Source organism: Myxocyprinus asiaticus, chromosome 47 (assembly GCF_019703515.2).
Source record: "Myxocyprinus asiaticus isolate MX2 ecotype Aquarium Trade chromosome 47, UBuf_Myxa_2, whole genome shotgun sequence".
Taxonomy (NCBI): Eukaryota; Metazoa; Chordata; class Actinopteri; order Cypriniformes; family Catostomidae; genus Myxocyprinus; species Myxocyprinus asiaticus.
Window position 1 is genome coordinate 1,984,156 of NC_059390.1, and position 19,462 is coordinate 2,003,617.

The 19,462-nt window shown below is 41.3% G+C and overlaps 1 protein-coding gene across 3 annotated transcripts in view; it reads left to right on the plus strand.

The window, feature by feature from the left end:
* The window catches only part of LOC127436980 (pleiotrophin-A-like), a 50,458-nt gene extending 31,597 nt beyond the window's left edge, over positions 1 to 18,861 (plus strand). For 2 of the 3 annotated variants that reach the window (XM_051691532.1, XM_051691533.1), the window contains 4 exons: positions 1,511 to 1,599; positions 8,947 to 9,120; positions 10,237 to 10,395; positions 17,628 to 18,861. In XM_051691532.1, coding sequence (XP_051547492.1) covers positions 1,512 to 1,599; positions 8,947 to 9,120; positions 10,237 to 10,395; positions 17,628 to 17,683 — 477 coding nt within the window. In that variant the 5' untranslated portion in view covers position 1,511 and the 3' untranslated portion in view covers positions 17,684 to 18,861. The remainder of the gene's footprint in view (positions 1 to 1,510; positions 1,600 to 8,946; positions 9,121 to 10,236; positions 10,396 to 17,627) is intronic. The other variant, XM_051691531.1, reaches the window with a different exon arrangement.
* The last annotated feature ends 601 nt before the right edge of the window (positions 18,862 to 19,462 follow it).

Genomic DNA, 19,462 nt, shown 5'->3' on the forward strand with positions numbered 1-19,462 from the left:
CAGAAAATAAATTCCTTTCCTGACCTTAAAGGGACCCCGTACCCTATGTTGCTTGAAAATTATTATTATTATTATTATTATTATTATTTTTATTTTTTTTGTGTGTGTTTTGCTTTGTTTATTTATTTATTTATTTACGAAACACAAAATGAGTTATTTTTCCATACAAAAAAGATTGGTTGGGGACCAGAGGCTGGCAAGCTCCAAATAGGACCAAAAACTTTTTTCCAAGTAAACTTTTGCATGATATTGCATGCTGCATGTCTTCCAAAGGCATATGCATGTCCAAATTTTTCCACATTTTTTTGCACAAGGAAAATGTTTTTTAGCAAAGCTCTTATTGGTAGCTAAAAGCAAAATAAAATGAGTCAAATTATGCAATAAATGAAAGTTTCAGCATACAGGTGTCAAACGACATGAGGGTGAATAAATAATGACAATTTGAAATTTGAATTACAGCTCTGGATCCTGTTTGCTACCTGAAATCAAATTTCAATTAAAAGGCTCAGTTAAGTTCTGAAGTGACGATTTTTTGTTCTCTTAAACACACGGGATGATGGAAACTGTTTTATTCTCAAATCGTTTTTGCGATATTCGTAACTTTAATGGAAACATGACTATTGATCTGGTCTTATTATAACAATGTAATTATATAACTATTGATGTCTTGTCCTCTAGGTTGAGCACACTTGTCAGGTACTTGAAGCTGATCCTCTCTTCTGATATCACAGGTTCACTTGCAGTGTTGTTAATCAGGATTTGGAGGGCAGATTGTGTTCGAAATGTGATCAAAATGTGTTTTTTATTTAATGACTTATGAGTTTTTGATTGGCAGATTTTTTTGCCCATCCGACTGAAATCGGTTATTATGCAGCGCTGATGATTTCACAGTCCGACTGAAGTGGAACAGCTCAGGTGTGCGAGCTCACAAACACATCAGCCGAATGGACATTCCTGAAAACGTCCACTGTGAACAGCACACAGAGATGCAGAAATCTCACAGAAACATGTCCAGAAACATTTCACCTCATTTTCTTTATGCAAAATATAGTTTGTTTGTTAATTTCTTTTGATTTTGGGGTGAAATATAACCTGTATATACGTGTTCTTGACAGGTTTCTTCACCCAATGACAATGAGCATTTTTAGCAGGCAACACTAGATAAAAAGAGAGAAGTGATGCTTATGGGCACAGTAGGAAATCAGCCAAGCCGAAATAGGAAGAGAGAGAGAGAGAGAGAGAGAGAGGGAGAGAGAGAGAGACAGGGAGCCTCATAAGTAATTGAAATGGAGGTGATGTCGCTCTTGGGCTGTACTGCTACTGTAGCTGAAGTGCAGTTGAGCGTTTGGGATAAAATTGCTTTCTAATTATTCAACCCACCTTTACTCTTCCTCCAGAGAGAAGAGAAAGAGAGAGATAGAGTCTCTAGCTGTATTTTGATGAAGCATTCACTGTGTGATATTTGTTGTATTATGAGTTATACTCATAATGGATGTATATCTTTTCCCAGCATGCAGAAGCAGTGGGTGTTTGTGGCTTTTATAGCCCTCCTGATTGTCACAGCGACGCTGGCAGATGGTGGGAAAACGGAGAAACAAGGTAGAACATTACCCCGTACTGCTCTAGTTTACCCCATACTGCTCTGTTTTTACCAAAATACTGCTCTATATTACCACACACAGCTCTATTGTGCCAGACTTCTCTATATTACCCCATACTACTCTATATCACTCCTCACTGCTCTATATTACCCCATACTACTCTATATCACCCCTCACTGCTCTATATTACCCCATACTGCTCTATATTACCCCATATTACTCTATATCACCCCTCACTGCTCTATATTACCCCATACTGCTCTATATTACCCCATACTACTCTATATCACTCCTCAATGCTCTATATTACCCCATACTACTCTATATCACCCCTCACTGCTCTATATTACCCCATACTGCTCTATATTACCCCATATTACTCTATATCACCCCTCACTGCTCTATATTACCCCATACTGCTCTATATTACCCCATACTACTCTATATCACCCCTCACTGTTCTATATTACCCCATACTGCTCTATATTACCCCATATTACTCTATATCACCCCTCACTGCTCTATATTACCCCATACTGCTCTATATTACCCCATACTACTCTATATCACCCCTCGCTGCTCTATATTACCTCACACTACTCTGTACCACCCCTAACTGCTCTATATTACCCCATACTTCTCTGTATTACCCCACACTGCTCTATATTATCCCTCACTGCTCTATATTACCTCACACTACTCTATACCACCCCATACTGCCCTATATTACAACACAGATCCATATTGTGCCAGACTGCCCTATATTAACCCATACTACTTTATATTACCCCTCACTGCTCTATATTACCCCAAACTACTTTATATTACTCCATACTGCTCTATACTACCCCTTACTGGTCTATTATACCCCATACTGCTTTATATTACCCCTTATTGCTCTATATTTCCCCATACTGCTCTACAGTACACTGCGTGCCCAAATATTAGGCAAGTGAGTATTCTGATCTTATCACTATTTCCATGCACATTTTTCCAACTCCAAACCATATAAATTTGAATGCTTATTGGATTCAGTCATTTTCAGGTGGTATGTATTTGTGTAATGAGGGAGGGTGTGGTGAAAGTGACTAACACCTTATATCAAGGTGTGCATAATTATTAGGCAGCTTCATTACCTCAGATAAAATGGGCCAAAAAAGAGATTTAACTGACACTGAAAAGTCAAATATTGTAAAATGCCTTTCAGACGGATGCAACACTCTTGAAATCGCTAAACTATTGAGGCGTGACCACCGGACAATCAAACGTTTTGTTGCGAATAGTCAACTGGGGCACAAAAAATGCACAGAGAAGAAAAGGTGCAAATTAACTGCAAAAGACTTGAGAAGAATTAAACGTGAAGCTACCAGGAACCCATTATCCTCCAATGCTACCATATTCCAGAACTGCAACCTACTTGGAGTGTCCAGAAGTACAAGGTGTCAAGTGCTCAGAGACATGGCCAAGGTCAAGAAGGCTGAAACACGACCACCACTGAATATATTCACAAGTTGAAGCATCAAGATTGGGCAAAGAAATACATGAAGACAGATTTTTCAAAGGTTTTATGGACAGATGAAATGAGAGTGAATCTTGATCACTAATGGACACAGGGCACCACTTTGAGTCAGGTGCCAGCAAGGTGGAGGAGGGGTACTGGTACGGGCTGCTATCATTAAAGATGAGGTAGTTGGACCTTTTCGAGTTGAAGATGGACTGAAACTCAACTCTCAGACCTACTGCCAGTTTCTGGAAAGTACTTTCTTCAAGCAGTGGTACAGGAAGAAGTCCTCAGTATTGCAGGACAATACTCCATCACATGCATTCAAGCACTCCACTGCTTAGCTAGCCAGCAAGGGCCTCAAAGATGCCCAAATAATGACTTGGCCCCTTCCTCACCTGACTTAAATCCTACTGAGAACTTGTGGGCCCTTCTGAAACGTGAGATTTACAGTAAGGGAAGACAATACACCTCTTTGAACAACATTTGGGAGGCTGTGGTTGCTGCTTCAGCAAAAGTTGATCATGAACAGATCAAGAAACTGACAGACTCCATGGATGGAAGGCTCATGGCAGTTATTGAAAGGAAGGGTGGCTATATTGGTCACTGAATATTTTTGAAAGGCCAAAAATGATATTTAATTGTCATTTTGTGTTACTTATTTGTTGCACCTACTCTAAAAATTGAGAATAAACAATTGAGTTGGGAGAAATTATTTTTGTAATTTAGTTGCCTAATAATTGTGCACACTAATAGTTGCCTAATAATTGTGCACACTTATATATTCCCTTGAGAAAGACTAAAATCACTTTCCCTATCTGTCGTTCACTCGATGTTGTGTCGATGTAGTGACACTAGGGGTCACTCTTGGGAGCCCTAAACACCTCTGCTTTTTGAAAAAAGTCCAATGGGAATTGGCGAGTGGAATTTGCATGCCACTCCCCTGGACATGCTGGTATAAAAGCTGGTATGCAACCACTCATTCAGATTTTCTCTTTGGAGCCGAATTCATATCACCTCAAACTGCTGGATTTTATGGCGCATTTCAGTGGCTTCTCCCCCTCTGCACCCGTGGAGTGCAGAGAAAGCCCCTGGGTGCTTCGGCAGAACAAAAAAAAAGAGTATATTAAAAAAAAAGAGTATATTTTCAATTCTAAAAGAGCGGCACACACGGAACATCTTTTTAAAGATGCCTTTCCATTTGTGTGTTATTCCTGGTTGCGGTCGTTATCTCTCCACTTCTGATGGCCACAATCGCTGTCATACGTGTCTGGGCGCTGCCCACATGGAGACTTCCTTCATGGATGGGTCTTGTCCTCATTGCGAGAACGTGAACATAGCAATGTTTCAGTCATGGCTTGCCTTCATAAGAAAGCAAGCCACCCCAGCGGCTCCCCGCCTCAGTCCTTCTACCTACGGGTATGAGGCCATGTTAATTAGCACTGGGGATGATTTGGGGACTCCAATGGGACCACCTCTGCCGGGTAACCCCCCACGGACCTCCCATTCCTCAGCATGCTCGCTTGCCCCGGTTGGGCTCTCGGATGAGACCACCAGCTCGTCTCAGGGTGAGTTCGACCTCTTATTCGGGGCCCGGGAAGACGATGAGTTATTGAGCGCAGCATCGGAGAGCGGGCTTGTCCACTCTGATGCGGAGACTTCGGCTGGGCTTCCTCCTTCGGGTATGGTCGCCAAGTCTCAGGCCGACGCGGAGATGACGGACATACTTTCCCGGGCAGCAGCGAGCGTCAGGCTAGAGTGGAACCCTCCACTCTCGCCTGAACCCTCGCGGCTCGATGATTGGTTCCTGGGTCCAGAACGCCACTCACGGTATGTCCGACATGATTATCCCCTTCGTCCCCCTCGCCCGGAGTTTGCATGCATGGCTCACGCTTTCCAACCCATCACGATGGCTGACCCAGACTGTCCGACTCAGCTACGCAATTCAGTTTGCCAGGCGCCTGCCCAGGTTCAGCGGCGTCTGCTTCACCTCGTGAAAGGTGAGAACGCTGCTACCTTGCGTGTGGAGATCGCTACCCTTCTACAGAAGGGTGCGATAGAGCCTGTCCCTCCGGCTGAGATGAAGAAGCGGTTTTACAGCCCCTACTTCATCGTACCGAAGAAAGGCGGTGGGTTGTGGCCTATCTTGGACCTGCGAGTACTGAACCGGGCCTTGCACAGACTCCTGTTCAAGATGCTGATGCAAAAACTTTTTAGCGAGCGTCCAGCATCGAGATTGGTTTGCGGCGGTAGACCTGAAGGACGCGTACTTCCACGTCTCAGTCTTACCTCGACACAGACCCTTCCTGCGGTTTGCTTTCGAGGGCCGGGCGTACAAGTACAAGGTCCTCCCCTTCGGCCTGTCCTTGTCCCTTGTGTCTTCACAAAGGTCGCAGAGGCAGCCCTTGCCCCACTAAGGGAAGTGGGCATCCACATCCTCAATTATCTCGACGACTGGCTAATCCTAGCTCACTCTCGGGATGTGTTGTTTGCGCACAGGGACCTGGTGTTCACGCATCTCAGCCGACTGTGGCTTTGGGTCAACTGGGAAAAAAGCAAGCTCTCCCCGGTTCAGAGCATCTCTTTTCTTGGCTTGGAGTTGGACTCAGTCTCGATGACGGCGCGCCTCACGAACGAGCATGCACAGTCGGTTTGAACTGTCTGAAGGCGTTCAGACAGAAGAGGCTCCTGGGGCATATGGCATCCTCAGCGGTGGCAACACTGCTCGGGTTGATGCATATGAGAACCCTTCAGCACTGGCTTCAGACTCGAGTCCCGAGATGGGCATGGCTCTCGCGTGGTCATCATGCCGATCTGTCGCAACCTCTTCAACTCGACCGTGCATTTCTACGTGCAGGGGTTCCCCTAGAGCAGGTCTCCAGGCGCGTCTTGGTTACAACAGACACCTCCAAGATGGGCTGAGGCGCCGTATACAATGGGCACACAGCCGTGGGCCAGTCCAGGAGCCGGCGGCTGTGTGCCCTTTGCAAACGGCGCCCCAGCCCGTCTTGGAGGTGTCTGTTGTGGAGGTGGAGGTGTCTGTGTTGGTACATCAACTGCCTCGAGTTGTTGGAAGTACTGCTCACCCTGCGGAGGTTCCGGCCATTGATCCAGGGCAAGCACGTGTTGGTCCGGACGGACAACATGGCGACAGTAGCGTACATCAACCGTCAAGGCAGTCTACGCTCCCGTTGCATGTCACAACTCGCCCGCCGTCTCCTCCTCTGGAGTCAGCAGCGCCTCAAGTCGCTACGAGCCACTCACATCCCGGGTGACCTCAACACCACAGCAGATGGTAAACTGCATCTTCCTTGGGCAGAGGTTCCTCTGCCCCCGGTCACTGTGTTTGTAGAACTCCTCCCCCGTTGGGTAGGAACTACCATGGGACTTCTCCACATGACATACTTACGACAAGACTCGGTAAGACCATGTGATGTATTTCCACTTGAAATGCCCCCACCCCTCCGGGTGGGGTGTGGTCTCCGTTGTGTCTTCCCATTGGGAGTGACACCCCCCTGACGTAGACACTTATGGCCCCCAGCCAGTAAACTAAATTCCACTCTTTTTGGGGAGAAAAAAAGAGGAAAAGAGGCCACGGCTGGGTTAGCCTGTCTCTATTTGTTAGGCAGTCGACTTGTTCCCAAAGGACCTTTCAACGCTCATAAGAGCGTTGGGGGAGGTTACTTGACGGCCTGGTGCGCTGGCTACGAGCCACACAGCGGTCTGCCCGTCTCGCACCGCCAGTCCACGTAACACAGTTCAGCTAGTTGTGGCGTTTTGTATAGGGACCCCTAGTGTCACTACATCGACACAACGTCGAGTGAGTGACAGATAGGGAACACCTGGTTACTTTCGTAACCTCCATTCTCTGATGGAGGGAATGAGACGTTGTGTCCCTCTTGCCACAACACTAAACTACCCGCTGAAATGGCCGGGACCTTGTCTCGGCTCCTCAGCACAAAACCTGAATGAGTGGTTGCATACCAGCTCCTTTTATACCCATATGTCCGGGGGAGTGGCATGCAAATTCCACTCGCCAATTCCCATTGGCCTTTTTTCAAATTGCAGAGGTGTTTAGGGCTCCCAAGAGTGACCCCTAGTGTCATTACATCGACACAACGTCTCGTTCCCTCCATCAGGGAACGGAGGTTACGAAAGTAACCAGGATGTTTTATTTGTTAAATATTCAGGTTTGAGGTTCAATAACATTTTGGATTGACTGAAAGCATTGTGTTTGTTCAACAATAAAATTAATCCGGAGGAATACAATTTGCCTAATAATTAGGCACGCAGTGTATATTACCCCATCCTGCTCTATATTCCCCCTCACTGTTCTGTATTACACCATACTGCTCTATATTACCCCTCACTGATCTATATTTCCCCATACTGCTCTATTTTACCCTCTATATTGCCCCATACTGCTCTATACTACCCCTTACTGCTCTATATTACCATACACAGATTCATATGGTGCCAGACTGCCCTATATTAACCCATACTACTCTATATTACCCCTCACTGCTCTACATTACCCCAAACTACTCTATATTACTCCATACTGCTCTATATAACCCCTCACTGCTTTATATTTCCTCATACGGCACTATATTTTCCAATATTGCTATACTCTATATTCCCCTCACTGCTCTATATTTCCCCATACTGCTCTATATTTCCCCATACTGCTCTATATTACACCATACTGCTCTATATTACCCCATAATGCTTTTGTGGCAGCGGGGGCGTGGTCAAGCATCTCTCCGGAGAGAGAGAAAGCAGTAAGGGCGCTTACACCTGAGCTAAATTATGTCTAACACCTATCTCTAATTTCAGTGAGCACGGGGAGAGCGGCATAAAAAGAGCCATACCGCTAGTAGACGAGAGAGAGAGAGTCTGGGTATCAGAGATCCTATTGTGAAGCCGAGAGTTTATTATTGCGAAGTTGAGAGTTTATGATTGTGAAGAAGTTTGTTTATTTTGAGAGTGAATTATTGAACAGAGTGAAAAGCCTGAAAGAGTGTATCTGCTGCAGTGAGGAGAATAAAACGCCTACCTGAACCAGAAAATCTGCTTCTCGCCTCCTCCTTTCATTGAAAAGTGTTACACCTTTATATTTCCTTATACTGCTCTATATTACCCCATACTGCACTATATTTTCCCATATTGCTCTACTCTATATTCCCCTCACTGCTCTATATTTCCCCATACTGCTCTATATTACACCATACTGCTCTATATTACACCATACTGGTCTATATTACACCATACTGCTCTATATTACCCCATACTGCACTATATTTTCCCATATTGCTCTACTCTGTATTCCCCTCACTGCTCTATATTTCCCCATACTGCTCTATATTAGCCCTCACTGCTCTTTATTACCCTATACTGCTCTATATTACACCATACTGCTCTATATTACCCCTCACTGCTCTATATTACCCTTTACTGATCTATATTACCCTTTACTGCTCCATATTACACCATACTGCTCTATATTACACCATACTGCTCTATATTACCCCTCACTGCTCTATATTACCCTATACTGCTCTATATTACACCATACTGCTCTATATTACCCCTCACTGCTCTATATTACCCTTTACTGATCTATATTACCCTTTACTGATCTATATTACCCTTTACTGCTCCATATTACACCATACTGCTCTATATTACACCATACTCCTCTATATTACCCCTTACTGCCCTATATTACCCTTTACTGCTTTATATTTCCCCTCAATGATCTATTCTGTTCCTTTATTTGAGGTGCATGGCAACAGTATGAAACTGTGTTTTTGTCTGTGTATGTCTGTTCATGCACTCTGACAGGTAAGAAAGAGCGTAAATCAGATTGTGGCGAGTGGCAGTGGAGCGTGTGTGTGGCTAACGAGGGTGACTGTGGTCTGGGCACTAGAGAGGGCACACGCACTGGCACTGACTGTAAACAGACCATCAAAACCCAGCGCTGCAAAATCCCCTGCAACTGGAAAAAACAGTTTGGAGGTGAGAAGCTACACACACAGGTATCATGTTAAATAAGCCTCCGTTGTGCAAAAACAAGAAGGAGATTCTAACAGATTTCCATCCTCTTGAATGACACGGCTGCTGTGAGAGCCAGAAACAATCTGGCAGAATGTGCCGCTGTGTGTGCGCGCGTTTGTGAAAGCATATGCCACCTTCCCTTGGGATTTATAGGTATGCACATAAACTATCAACAAACACTGAAACTGTAGGGTGTTTTACTGTGAAGTCTCTCTCTCTCTTTCTCTCTAGGAATGTGAAACATGCCGTACAGACAATCTCGCTTTGAAAGCACATCAGGAAATTCAGATTTAATGAAACATTATTGCACTATACTGTATGTTCTTCAGTTTTGAATCCTCCTGTGTCAATTTTTGTAGTTTAGCATTCGTGTCAGTCCAGTTTAGTGTTGAAGTGCTGCTGTCTCATGTAGAATATTTCCTCTGTGAGTTTTAAAAGCTCTTTTTCACACAAGTCTCATTTTGAGGGTCTGGATGCAGGACAGCGTCCATTCAGCCGCAGGGCTCCTGCATGTAATTACATTCTCTCTGCCTTTAAATATGTCATTAGAGACAATTTTGTGCTTGATTGAAGCAGTTTAACCCGCATCCATTCCCGTAGAGAGAGAGAGAGAGAGAGAGAAAGAGTGCTCACACACAGAGACAAAAAGAGTGAAAGAAGAAATGTGAAGAGAATTAAAATGAAGAAAAAACATGTTGGATAGGTGTTGAATTTAACACTGTCCAAAGGACTTCTATATATATATATATATATATATATATATATATATATATATATATATATATATATATATATATATATATATATATATATATATATATATTTGGAAAAATATGTCACACATTTTTTAAATATATGTTGCATTTATGTACAAGTATGTGACTTTTATATCAGTGAAAACAATACATGATGTTTTAAATGTGTAGCAATATATCAGATTTCTGTATTGCACATTTGCTCTGTTTTGCATTCACAAAATATTTTGTATTGCGTTTCTGACGAGGAGCATATAATCATTGTTGTGAACTGATTCCACATGTTAAAATCAAACACTCGAGTGTTGTGTGTCTTCTGTAGGCGAATGCAAGTATGACTTCCAGGAATGGGGAGAGTGTGATTCCACCATGGGAATGAAGACGCGTACCGGTGTGCTGAAGCGAGCGCTGATGGATGCAAACTGCCCAAATACAGTCAGCGCCACCAAACCCTGCGGCAAACCCAAGACCAAGCTGCAAGGTACAAACACACACACACACACACACACACACACATACAAACATAAACACACACAAAGGAGTAATTTAACGTGTGCAAAAAGACACCACAACACACAAAAAGTGTCCTACCTTGAGAAGGTGTGGCCTATTGTAGGTGATGTTTGCTCTCTCTTGGTATTGACCTGTACATGGGAGCCAGCTGGTATGTGATAGCTGTGCTGTATGTATAAACCTCAATCCCCTGGCTTCAAGAGGCACACTAGCGACTGACGCTAGAGCCTTTAGCCTCCTCGTCAGTGTGCCTGCCTCCCATGCTGGAGATGCCATTTCGAATCCTGCTTCAAGCGGGATGAGCAGGACCAGTTACACACAGATTGGAAAAGCATACAACCATACTATTCACGCAGTATGCAGTATATACTGTGCACATACAGTACCTGGATGATTCACTCGACTTGACCTTCCATCTCTTTCTTGACACATCATTGGATCAGACTGCCAAAAGTTTTGATGTTTTAACACTGAATAGAGTGCAACAGTGCCCACTCACTTTTTCAGCCGTATTGGTTCCGGATGTATTTTTCCCATTCATTTCTTCCATAGGGATTTTAAAAGAGTTGTAAGCCATGAAACAAACCAACCAGCTTCGAGGTGAATCACATTAAAAACTTTCATTTGAAGCAAAAAAGTATTTGAAAATCAGACAAAAAGACAAAGGTGCAAGACTTTGTACTTAACATCTTTAATGAGGGAATGAACTACAATCACATGAAGCATTGCGCATGACGTAGTCGAATTAAAAATGATGCAAATCTCTAAATCTATTGATTTTTGTTTTCTCCCCAATTTGGAATGCCCAATTCCCAATGCGGGTGGTGGAAGACAAATCTCAGTTGCCTCTGCGTCTGAGACCGCCAATCCACGCATCTTATCACGTGGCTTGTTGAGCACGTTACCACGGAGACATAGCGTGTGTGGAGGCTTCACGCTATTCTCCACGACATCCATGCACAACTCACCACGCGCCCCACCGAGAGCGAGAACCACATTATAGCGACCATGAGGAGGTTACCCCATGTGACTCTACCCTCCCTAGCAACCGGGCCAATTTGGTTGCTTAGGAGACCTGGCTGGAGTCACTCAGCACGCCCTGGATTCAAACTTGCGACTACAGAAGTGGTAGTCAGCATCAATGCTCGCTGAGCTACCCAGGCCCCCAATCTATTGATTTAAAGTTGTTGATTATAAGTATAGAAACAATATATTTTAACCTTATTGCAAAATATTCAGATATATACAAATATATATACAGTAAGCAGTTTAAGAGTGTAGGGAGAGCGACTCGAGTTATTTTTGTCAAATAAAGTGCTGCACAACAGAGCATCACATATGTGAAAGATTGCTTAAATATAATGCAATTACTTATGACTTATTATTATTATTATTATTAGTAGTAGTAGTACAGTAAATATTACATAACTATACTGTAGTGATATATTTCTGTCGTACTTTTTCCATTTAAATTGAGATTTTATTTTGAAGTGTCTGTGTTGTTTGATGGTAGCTTCTCACTTCTGGAAAACGCAAGTCACTATGTGACAGAATGTGATTATTATACCACAAAAGACTGCTGTTTAATTAGTAGATGTGCCTCATGCTACAAAGTGAATAAGTGCTCTGCTTGCTGTCATCTACTACAAACAGAGCATACTGTGTATAAAAGAGCTGTAAAAGCAGCCGGCGTCGGGACAGCACCGGCTCCACACATTCACAAGCGCTCACATTTGAAGCACTCAGCACATGCAAATTATATGTTTATCTCATTCAATCACAGCCTTTGTGGTTTAATCACACTAGGACATAATGTGATTTTAATTTGTGCACTGAATGTTTACGGAATGACATTTGTACGGCAGATGGTATCTGAGCATTTTGACGAGCACGTGTACAAATACATGAGTGCGGTATCAGACCCACTTCCCATACCAGTATCGGTCTCGGGACATGTGTAACGGGAGCCAGCTGATAGATAGCTGTGCAATGTGTATAAACCTCACTCTTCTGCCCTCAAGATGTGCCGTAGTGACTGACGCTAGACGCTGTTGCCTCCTTGTTAGAGCACCCGCCTCCCATGCCGGAGATGCTGGTTCGAGTCCTGTATGGAGCGGGTAGAACAGAAGCGTCACACACGCCTAGTTTATTTTAAGTTATCGTTAATAATCAATTCGCCTATGGAGAAAAGAAAGGAAGGAAGGAAGGAAGGAAGGAAAGAAGTGTAATGGAGATGGATTTGGCTGTGTAATGGATTCGATGGCTCTTGCGTTCTTGTCAAATTGATCAGGATTTGGACTGGAGCTCAAGTGCAGCAACCACCATGAAAGAGTTTAAAGAGCCGAATCCATCATCAAACATCAGGGGAATGAAGGTCTGCTTGGCAAGAAAAATACTGTACTAAATATCTGCACATTGATGGCTCACTTTATGTATTGCAGCAGTTTCCTGGTGAAATGAACCCTAGAGGCGCTACAACCATGGGCGGCTCCAGGGCTGGGCTACCGGGGCTTAAGCCACGAATATTTTCTGTAAAGCCCCGAACATTTTGATCATCTTTTTGTAGTGACGTCAGAAGTATCAGTGCTTAGTTATCAAGTTGATATGAAAACATATTACATTTAATTATTTTAACATTACTTTTTAAAGTTAGGGTAATATACTGTATATAAATGAATGATTCCTGTCTCTCTACGGTATTGATAACACCAAATACAGACTCTATTCAGTGCCCACGAGCTGTCTTGTCGACAGCTGCTTTCCAGCTCTCATGTCGCCTTTGTGTGCGCATGCAAGTAGAGAGCTTACGGCACACGATTGCGGCTGTGTGTCTCAGAAACTGTGTTGAGTTGGTCCATCCAGATGCAGTAAGTTCCAAATATTTAGATATGTAACCCTGAAAACAAGGAGCAGTATATACAGGTGTACTCGAGGAATTTGCTAACTTTAAAGTCACAAGCCAGGACATTTGCATTTTTAGCAAAACTCTTTATTAAGACTCGATGCAATAAACCTAGTACTTTAGCAGATCTAGCTATTATTTTTCATCTCTAGTACCTGTTTAGCCTTTTACAACCTGCTTTCTTGCAAATTAACTTAAGCACCCGACGAATCAATGAAAACTGTATACAGCCGTACATGATGTGTCAAACTACGGAAAGCCGAAATGGACATATTGTTTTTTTTTAAATCGTGTTTTAAAGTATAGGTGTTAAAAGCATGCAATTTCTGATCTTTGAGCGTATCTAAGGCTGATACAAAAGTTAGTGAGACTTTTTTAGTTTACTACACAAATGACACCTCATAGATGTATTCAGGTTTTTATTATAAAGTGTATTATTTTCTGATATTTCATCAAAGTATGACCCCATATCCACAGAGGTCTGGGCTAAGCCCCGAATGTCCACTGACGCTAGCACCGCCCCTGGCTACAACAATGACTTTTACTCACTTTCACACAAATCACGAGTAAAACGGCAGATTATCTATTTTATGACATCTAAACACTTTTACAATAGTGCATGACTCATTTTAACATTTTCATTACATCACCACATTTACAAGCTTGTTCGAGTGATCAAATTGCGCAGTTGCTCAACTGATATAGCGTTGCACTTGTGATGTTGCCACAGTCACATTTTTTTTCATGAGATCAAACTAATATTTTTTTTACAAATTACGATGAAAACTACTTGAAATCAGCGCATGAGTGAATCTAATTTGAACCCGATTTCAAATGTGTTTAAACTTAAACTAAATGGAAAGGCCATGAAGTCTCCTGAGCTATGGAAGAGCGACCGCTGAGCAAATAATGCATGAACAGTCTCGTTGTGTGTGTGTGTGTGTGTGTGTTATCTGTAGGTACAATACAGGTAATGTGTATTTGTGCCCTTTTCAGTGTGCCAACAAACACAGGACAGATGTGATTAGAAACTCTATTCCCTCGACAGCACACACACACGAGGGTGAGAGGTGTGTTGTCGTTCGGGTCTGTTTGAGGTGATAAGAGCACAACAAAGAGGACTAATAATTACTAGAAACATTTCCAAACCTCTCTTCTTACTGACAAATTCATCCAGATCTGACAAGAGCCCTTAAATGGATAGTTCACACAAAAATTACAATTCTCTCAACATTTACTCATCCTCATGCCATCACAGATGTGTATGACCTTCTTTCTTCAGCAGAACACAAATGAAGATTTTTAGAAGAATTTCTCAGCTCTTTTGGTCCATAAAATGCAGGTGCCAACATTTTAAAGCTAAAAAAAAAAAAAAAAGTCAGCATAAAAGTAATCCATAAGACTCCAGAAGCGATGTGATAGGTGTGGATGAGAAACAGATCACTTTTACATTCTTCTCTGCATATCGTCCCCTGCTGGTCTAGGAGAAGAATGTCTAGCAAAAAATGACAAATATTGATCTGTTTCTCACCCACACCTATCATATCACTTCTGAAGACATGGATTAAACCACTGGAGTCTTATGGATTTTTTGGCTACTCTACCCACCTCTGATTGTGGGGGTTTGAGAGAGGGTGCCACTGTCACAGATGAATGAGCAGAGAGGTAAACAGGTAAACACACAGTAAAGGCCATCTCACATGTTACCGTGTCCCTCAATACGGCAGGTCGGAGGGCACATCGTATCGCTCACCGCAAGACAATGCAATGCAGTGGCATTTTCTCCAGCTCTGATTGGCTGGATGCAAGAAAATGCTGACAAAAGCGCATGATGATATTTTAAAGCCTCAATCTCTCTCTCTCTCTCTCTCTCTTTTTGAATGTCAGGTGACATCATTCAGTTTATATTAAAGCTGAAGTGTGTCATTTCTGCGCCACTAACAAATTAAGATTTTCTCCCCATGTTGATTGTTTTGTGTGGGATCTTAAAAACTTCCGACCCGTGACGAGTTCAGACACGACTGCAGACAGCAGGTGTTGATGAGAAATATTGACTTTTTGACTTATAATATAGTTTTAGCAACAGGTGATTTTACCCAGCGCTCGCTCTCTCTCTCTCTTTCTCCCTCTGTGTGTTTCTGTCTGGTAAACCACAAAGAATGTTAATTAAACAAAGTCAAGGTTCATTTTATATCTTTGATGAGATTTATGCAGATTTTACCCCTCATGTTGTGTTCCGGTCATTTTGACCCAGACGACTTGTTTTTCTCCTTATGAATATTTGTTTTTTAACTAAATCCAATTGGAATAAAATTCCTTGACTTTGTTCACATATTGTATCTGAAAACACACAACAATTTTGACAATTTTCTTTACATTTTTTTAAAAAATTTTATTTCACTTTATGACACTTGTTGTGTTCTCGGTCAAAAATGACCGGCCATTGGAAATGAATGGATTAGACTACAAAATACAGAAATATTATGTGTTCAGGAGCATCCCAATCCATTAGATAAGCACATACAGTATGTGGATGTGTGTTTGCACACACAAAGTCCTCAGTCATGTGCGCACACACACACACACACACACACACACACACACACACACACACACACACACACACACACACACACCCTCATCTTTCCATCTACACTCTTTGAGGAATATTTCAAGATCTATGTGACGAGGAGGAGGGCGGGGCCGGGCCGTGACTATGCACGCCTGGCCCCCATTCGGGCCAAATCTGCCGAGGAGAGGGATAAATTCAGCGGGACGTGGCAGTTCGGGAGAGAGAGCTACAGGCAGCTGTCCTGTATGCGTTTATGTTTGTGTGCCACTCCCCGACCTCTGGCGGACGACAGCTTGCCCCTCCCCTGGTGGACAGTAGTGGGTCCTCCGGCTCCGGGCAGACGGTCACACCCCCCCCCCCCTTTTCTTTTTTTTTCTCTATTCTTTTTTCTATGGGGGGGAAACAGCAGCATGCCTCAGATCCTCAGCGGCTGGTAGTGACGTCTCCGTCCCCGGGAGGATGGCCGCGGCTGCTCCTGGGTTGACTGGTAGTGGCGAGGACTCCACGACAGCGCATCCCTCCCCCTTCCTGGGTTTCGGCACCAATGTAACAGGGTTCAATGGAAAGGAGGAGGCGGGAACAGACGAACCATCAAGATAATGTTTAATGAAAACAAAAAGACACAAAACATAAACGCACACACTGCAGCTGCATGTGGCTCTCTCTCTCTCCCGAACTGCCATGTCCCGCTGCATTTATCCCTCTCCTCGGCTGATTAGCCCGATTGGGGGCTGGGTGTGCGTAGTCACGGCCCCGCCCCGCCCTCCTCCTCGTCACAATCTACTCATCATATTATGTTGTGTTTGGGCTCATTTGAATCGGGATAGTCTGCTGTAAGTTACACTCTGTCATTGTCTATGTTATATGTATGTTTCAGGAAGTGATAAGGAACAACTTGACAAAAAGACACTCCTGTTTGTTATATTTATATGTGTCAGTGGGAATTTCATACACTATTACTCACTGCAGTTTGGCCTCTGAGTGAAACAAATTTGCTCATTGCATTCTAAATGAGACCTTTCCAATGATATATAAGTGTTGTGATAACAAATTTGCAAATGATGAGAATGAATCAAGTTCTTATTTGTCAGCAAATTGAAAAGCATTATTCAAGAATTGGTAGTTCCAGCTATATGCATTGCAAAGTCCAGATTCTAAGCTTTAAAACGACACGTAGTTTAGTTCAAATCAACCTAGTGGTTTTTAATTTATTGTAAATTTGTTTCCCCCGCAGGGAGTGCCCTCCACTGGCCCGGTATAACCTCAGTTCATTTAATCCTTCTATCAGTAAAAATATATATTTAAAAAAAATATGTTCTTAAAAAGATCTAATGCAATATCTTCTGATAATATATGCAATGTGAGAGATTTTTAAACAATCTCAGTGGGCCGGTCATTTTTGACCGGGAACACAAAATGTGTTAGCACAAAACAAACACAACAGAAGGGTTAAATATATAACAATGGAACAATTCGAGGTGATTGTCTGTATTTTGATGTCAATCTGATATCAGTGCAATATCTGTGCTTAAGTCAAACAAGACATATTTCACCACCAAATCAACAGAAAGAAAGAGAAGCCTATATATATATATATATATATATATACATATATTTGTTTTTTAAAGCATTTATACACAGTAGTATTTGTTTTATGCTGATGCATTTATGCATTCATTTATGCAAATATATTGTAGTACTATTTCTACTATTTAATTTATTTTAGACTCACGGAAACCAAAACGAGATGGAAAAAAGAAGGAACGGAGCCCGACAGACTAGAGACGAGAGGATGCGGATCTTCTCCCTCCGGCAGAGAGACAGAGGGCGGATTTAACTACCTTCATGACAGGAAGAAATGATTTTGTTTTCTGTCTAATAGATGATTTTTAAATCTTTTATAGTTTGCATTTACAGCTTGCTGAATAATGAATAAAAGATAAGGAATACAAATGAATGTTCTAAAATATTGTGCTTAACCTTCTAATGCTGTTCCAGGCCTACAGGGTCGGACATTTAAATGAAGCTTCTTGTTTAAAGGGAAAATGATTTACTTACCCTAATGTCATTCCAAACCTGTATGAGTTTCAAAAGAGATATTTTGAAGAATGTTCACGCTGCTTTTTCCATACAGCGATGTGAAGGAAAATGGACGCTGTGGAGCTCCGAAAAGGGCAAAAATCATCATATAAGTACCATAAAGTAGTATATTCCCAGTCTTCTCTAGTCATACAATAGTTTTGAACTCTCTGAAATGTAAGGTATTTTCTCGAAATGGTTAAGTTTGATGTTACTGATGTCCTACGCCGTTGATTCTCATGTGTGTTATAACCAAATACAGCGAATCAAATTTAAATATCTGAAGAACTTTAGCGAAAAGTGCCTTTTTTTGGTATCAGTAATTAGGTTTACACTAGTAGAAACGATAATTCTTGATATAAAAAATGAACTGTCAATCACTCCAGTTCAAAATGCAATTGTAGATATCTATAATAATTTTTTTACTAGTTAATGCACTTCAACAATGCACTTCTTAGCAAAAAATATGCTTTTTTATATCAATAATTAAATTTGTAAACAGATGTCCATTCCTGGTATCAACAATTGAATTTGGTAATTTGGTTTTCACTAATGGCATGGTTAATTTCAGAGATCTACAATGTGATTGTAACTACTAAGAAAGACATTTAAGATGTCTTTAATTTCTCTGCAATTTATTGATAGCTGAAATCCAATTCCAGATATCTGAAATGTTTTTTTATTTTTATTTTTTTTAAAGATTTACGCATTTCAATTTCAAAACAAAATTCGATCAAATTAGACTGAGTAATACAAAATCAAATAAAAACAAATATTTAACGTTTTATTCATTTAATTTAGTTACAAATTAAACAATTATACTTAATGGAATTTAATGAAATTGGAGTGCACATCTCAATCTTAAAAATTGGATAAAATATTTTTTGAGCGTTGAAATACATTTACCTGTACAGATGAAAAAAAAAAAAAAGATTATTTTACTAGTTCATTTGTTTACATCAAAAATGGATATTTATTTTTGACTTTATTGATATAAAAAAATAAATATCATTTTCACTAGTTAGAAGTGCATTGCGAGTTCAACACTCAAAAAATAATTTTAAGATTTACGCATTTTAATTTTCATAAGAAAATTAAATCAAATTGAATTGAGTAGTCTTTAATAAAACATCTAAATATTTTAAATTTAATAAAATTTTGTTAAACATTACGCAATTCAGTTTGATTTCTCAGAGAAATCTTAAAAATACGCTTATATATATATATATATATATATATATATATATATATATATATATATATATATATATATATATGTCAGTGTCATGCTTATTATTATTATATATATATATATATATATATATATATATTTTTTTTTTTTTGAATTAGTAAGTAGTGTTTTGTCCTTTTCGGAGCTTGACAGCTTCCATTTTTGGGTGAACTGTCACTTTAAGGTAGAGTTTTCTGAATCCAGTGAATTGTCCTTGTTCACAGTAACGGCATTTTTTTTATTTGTAACGT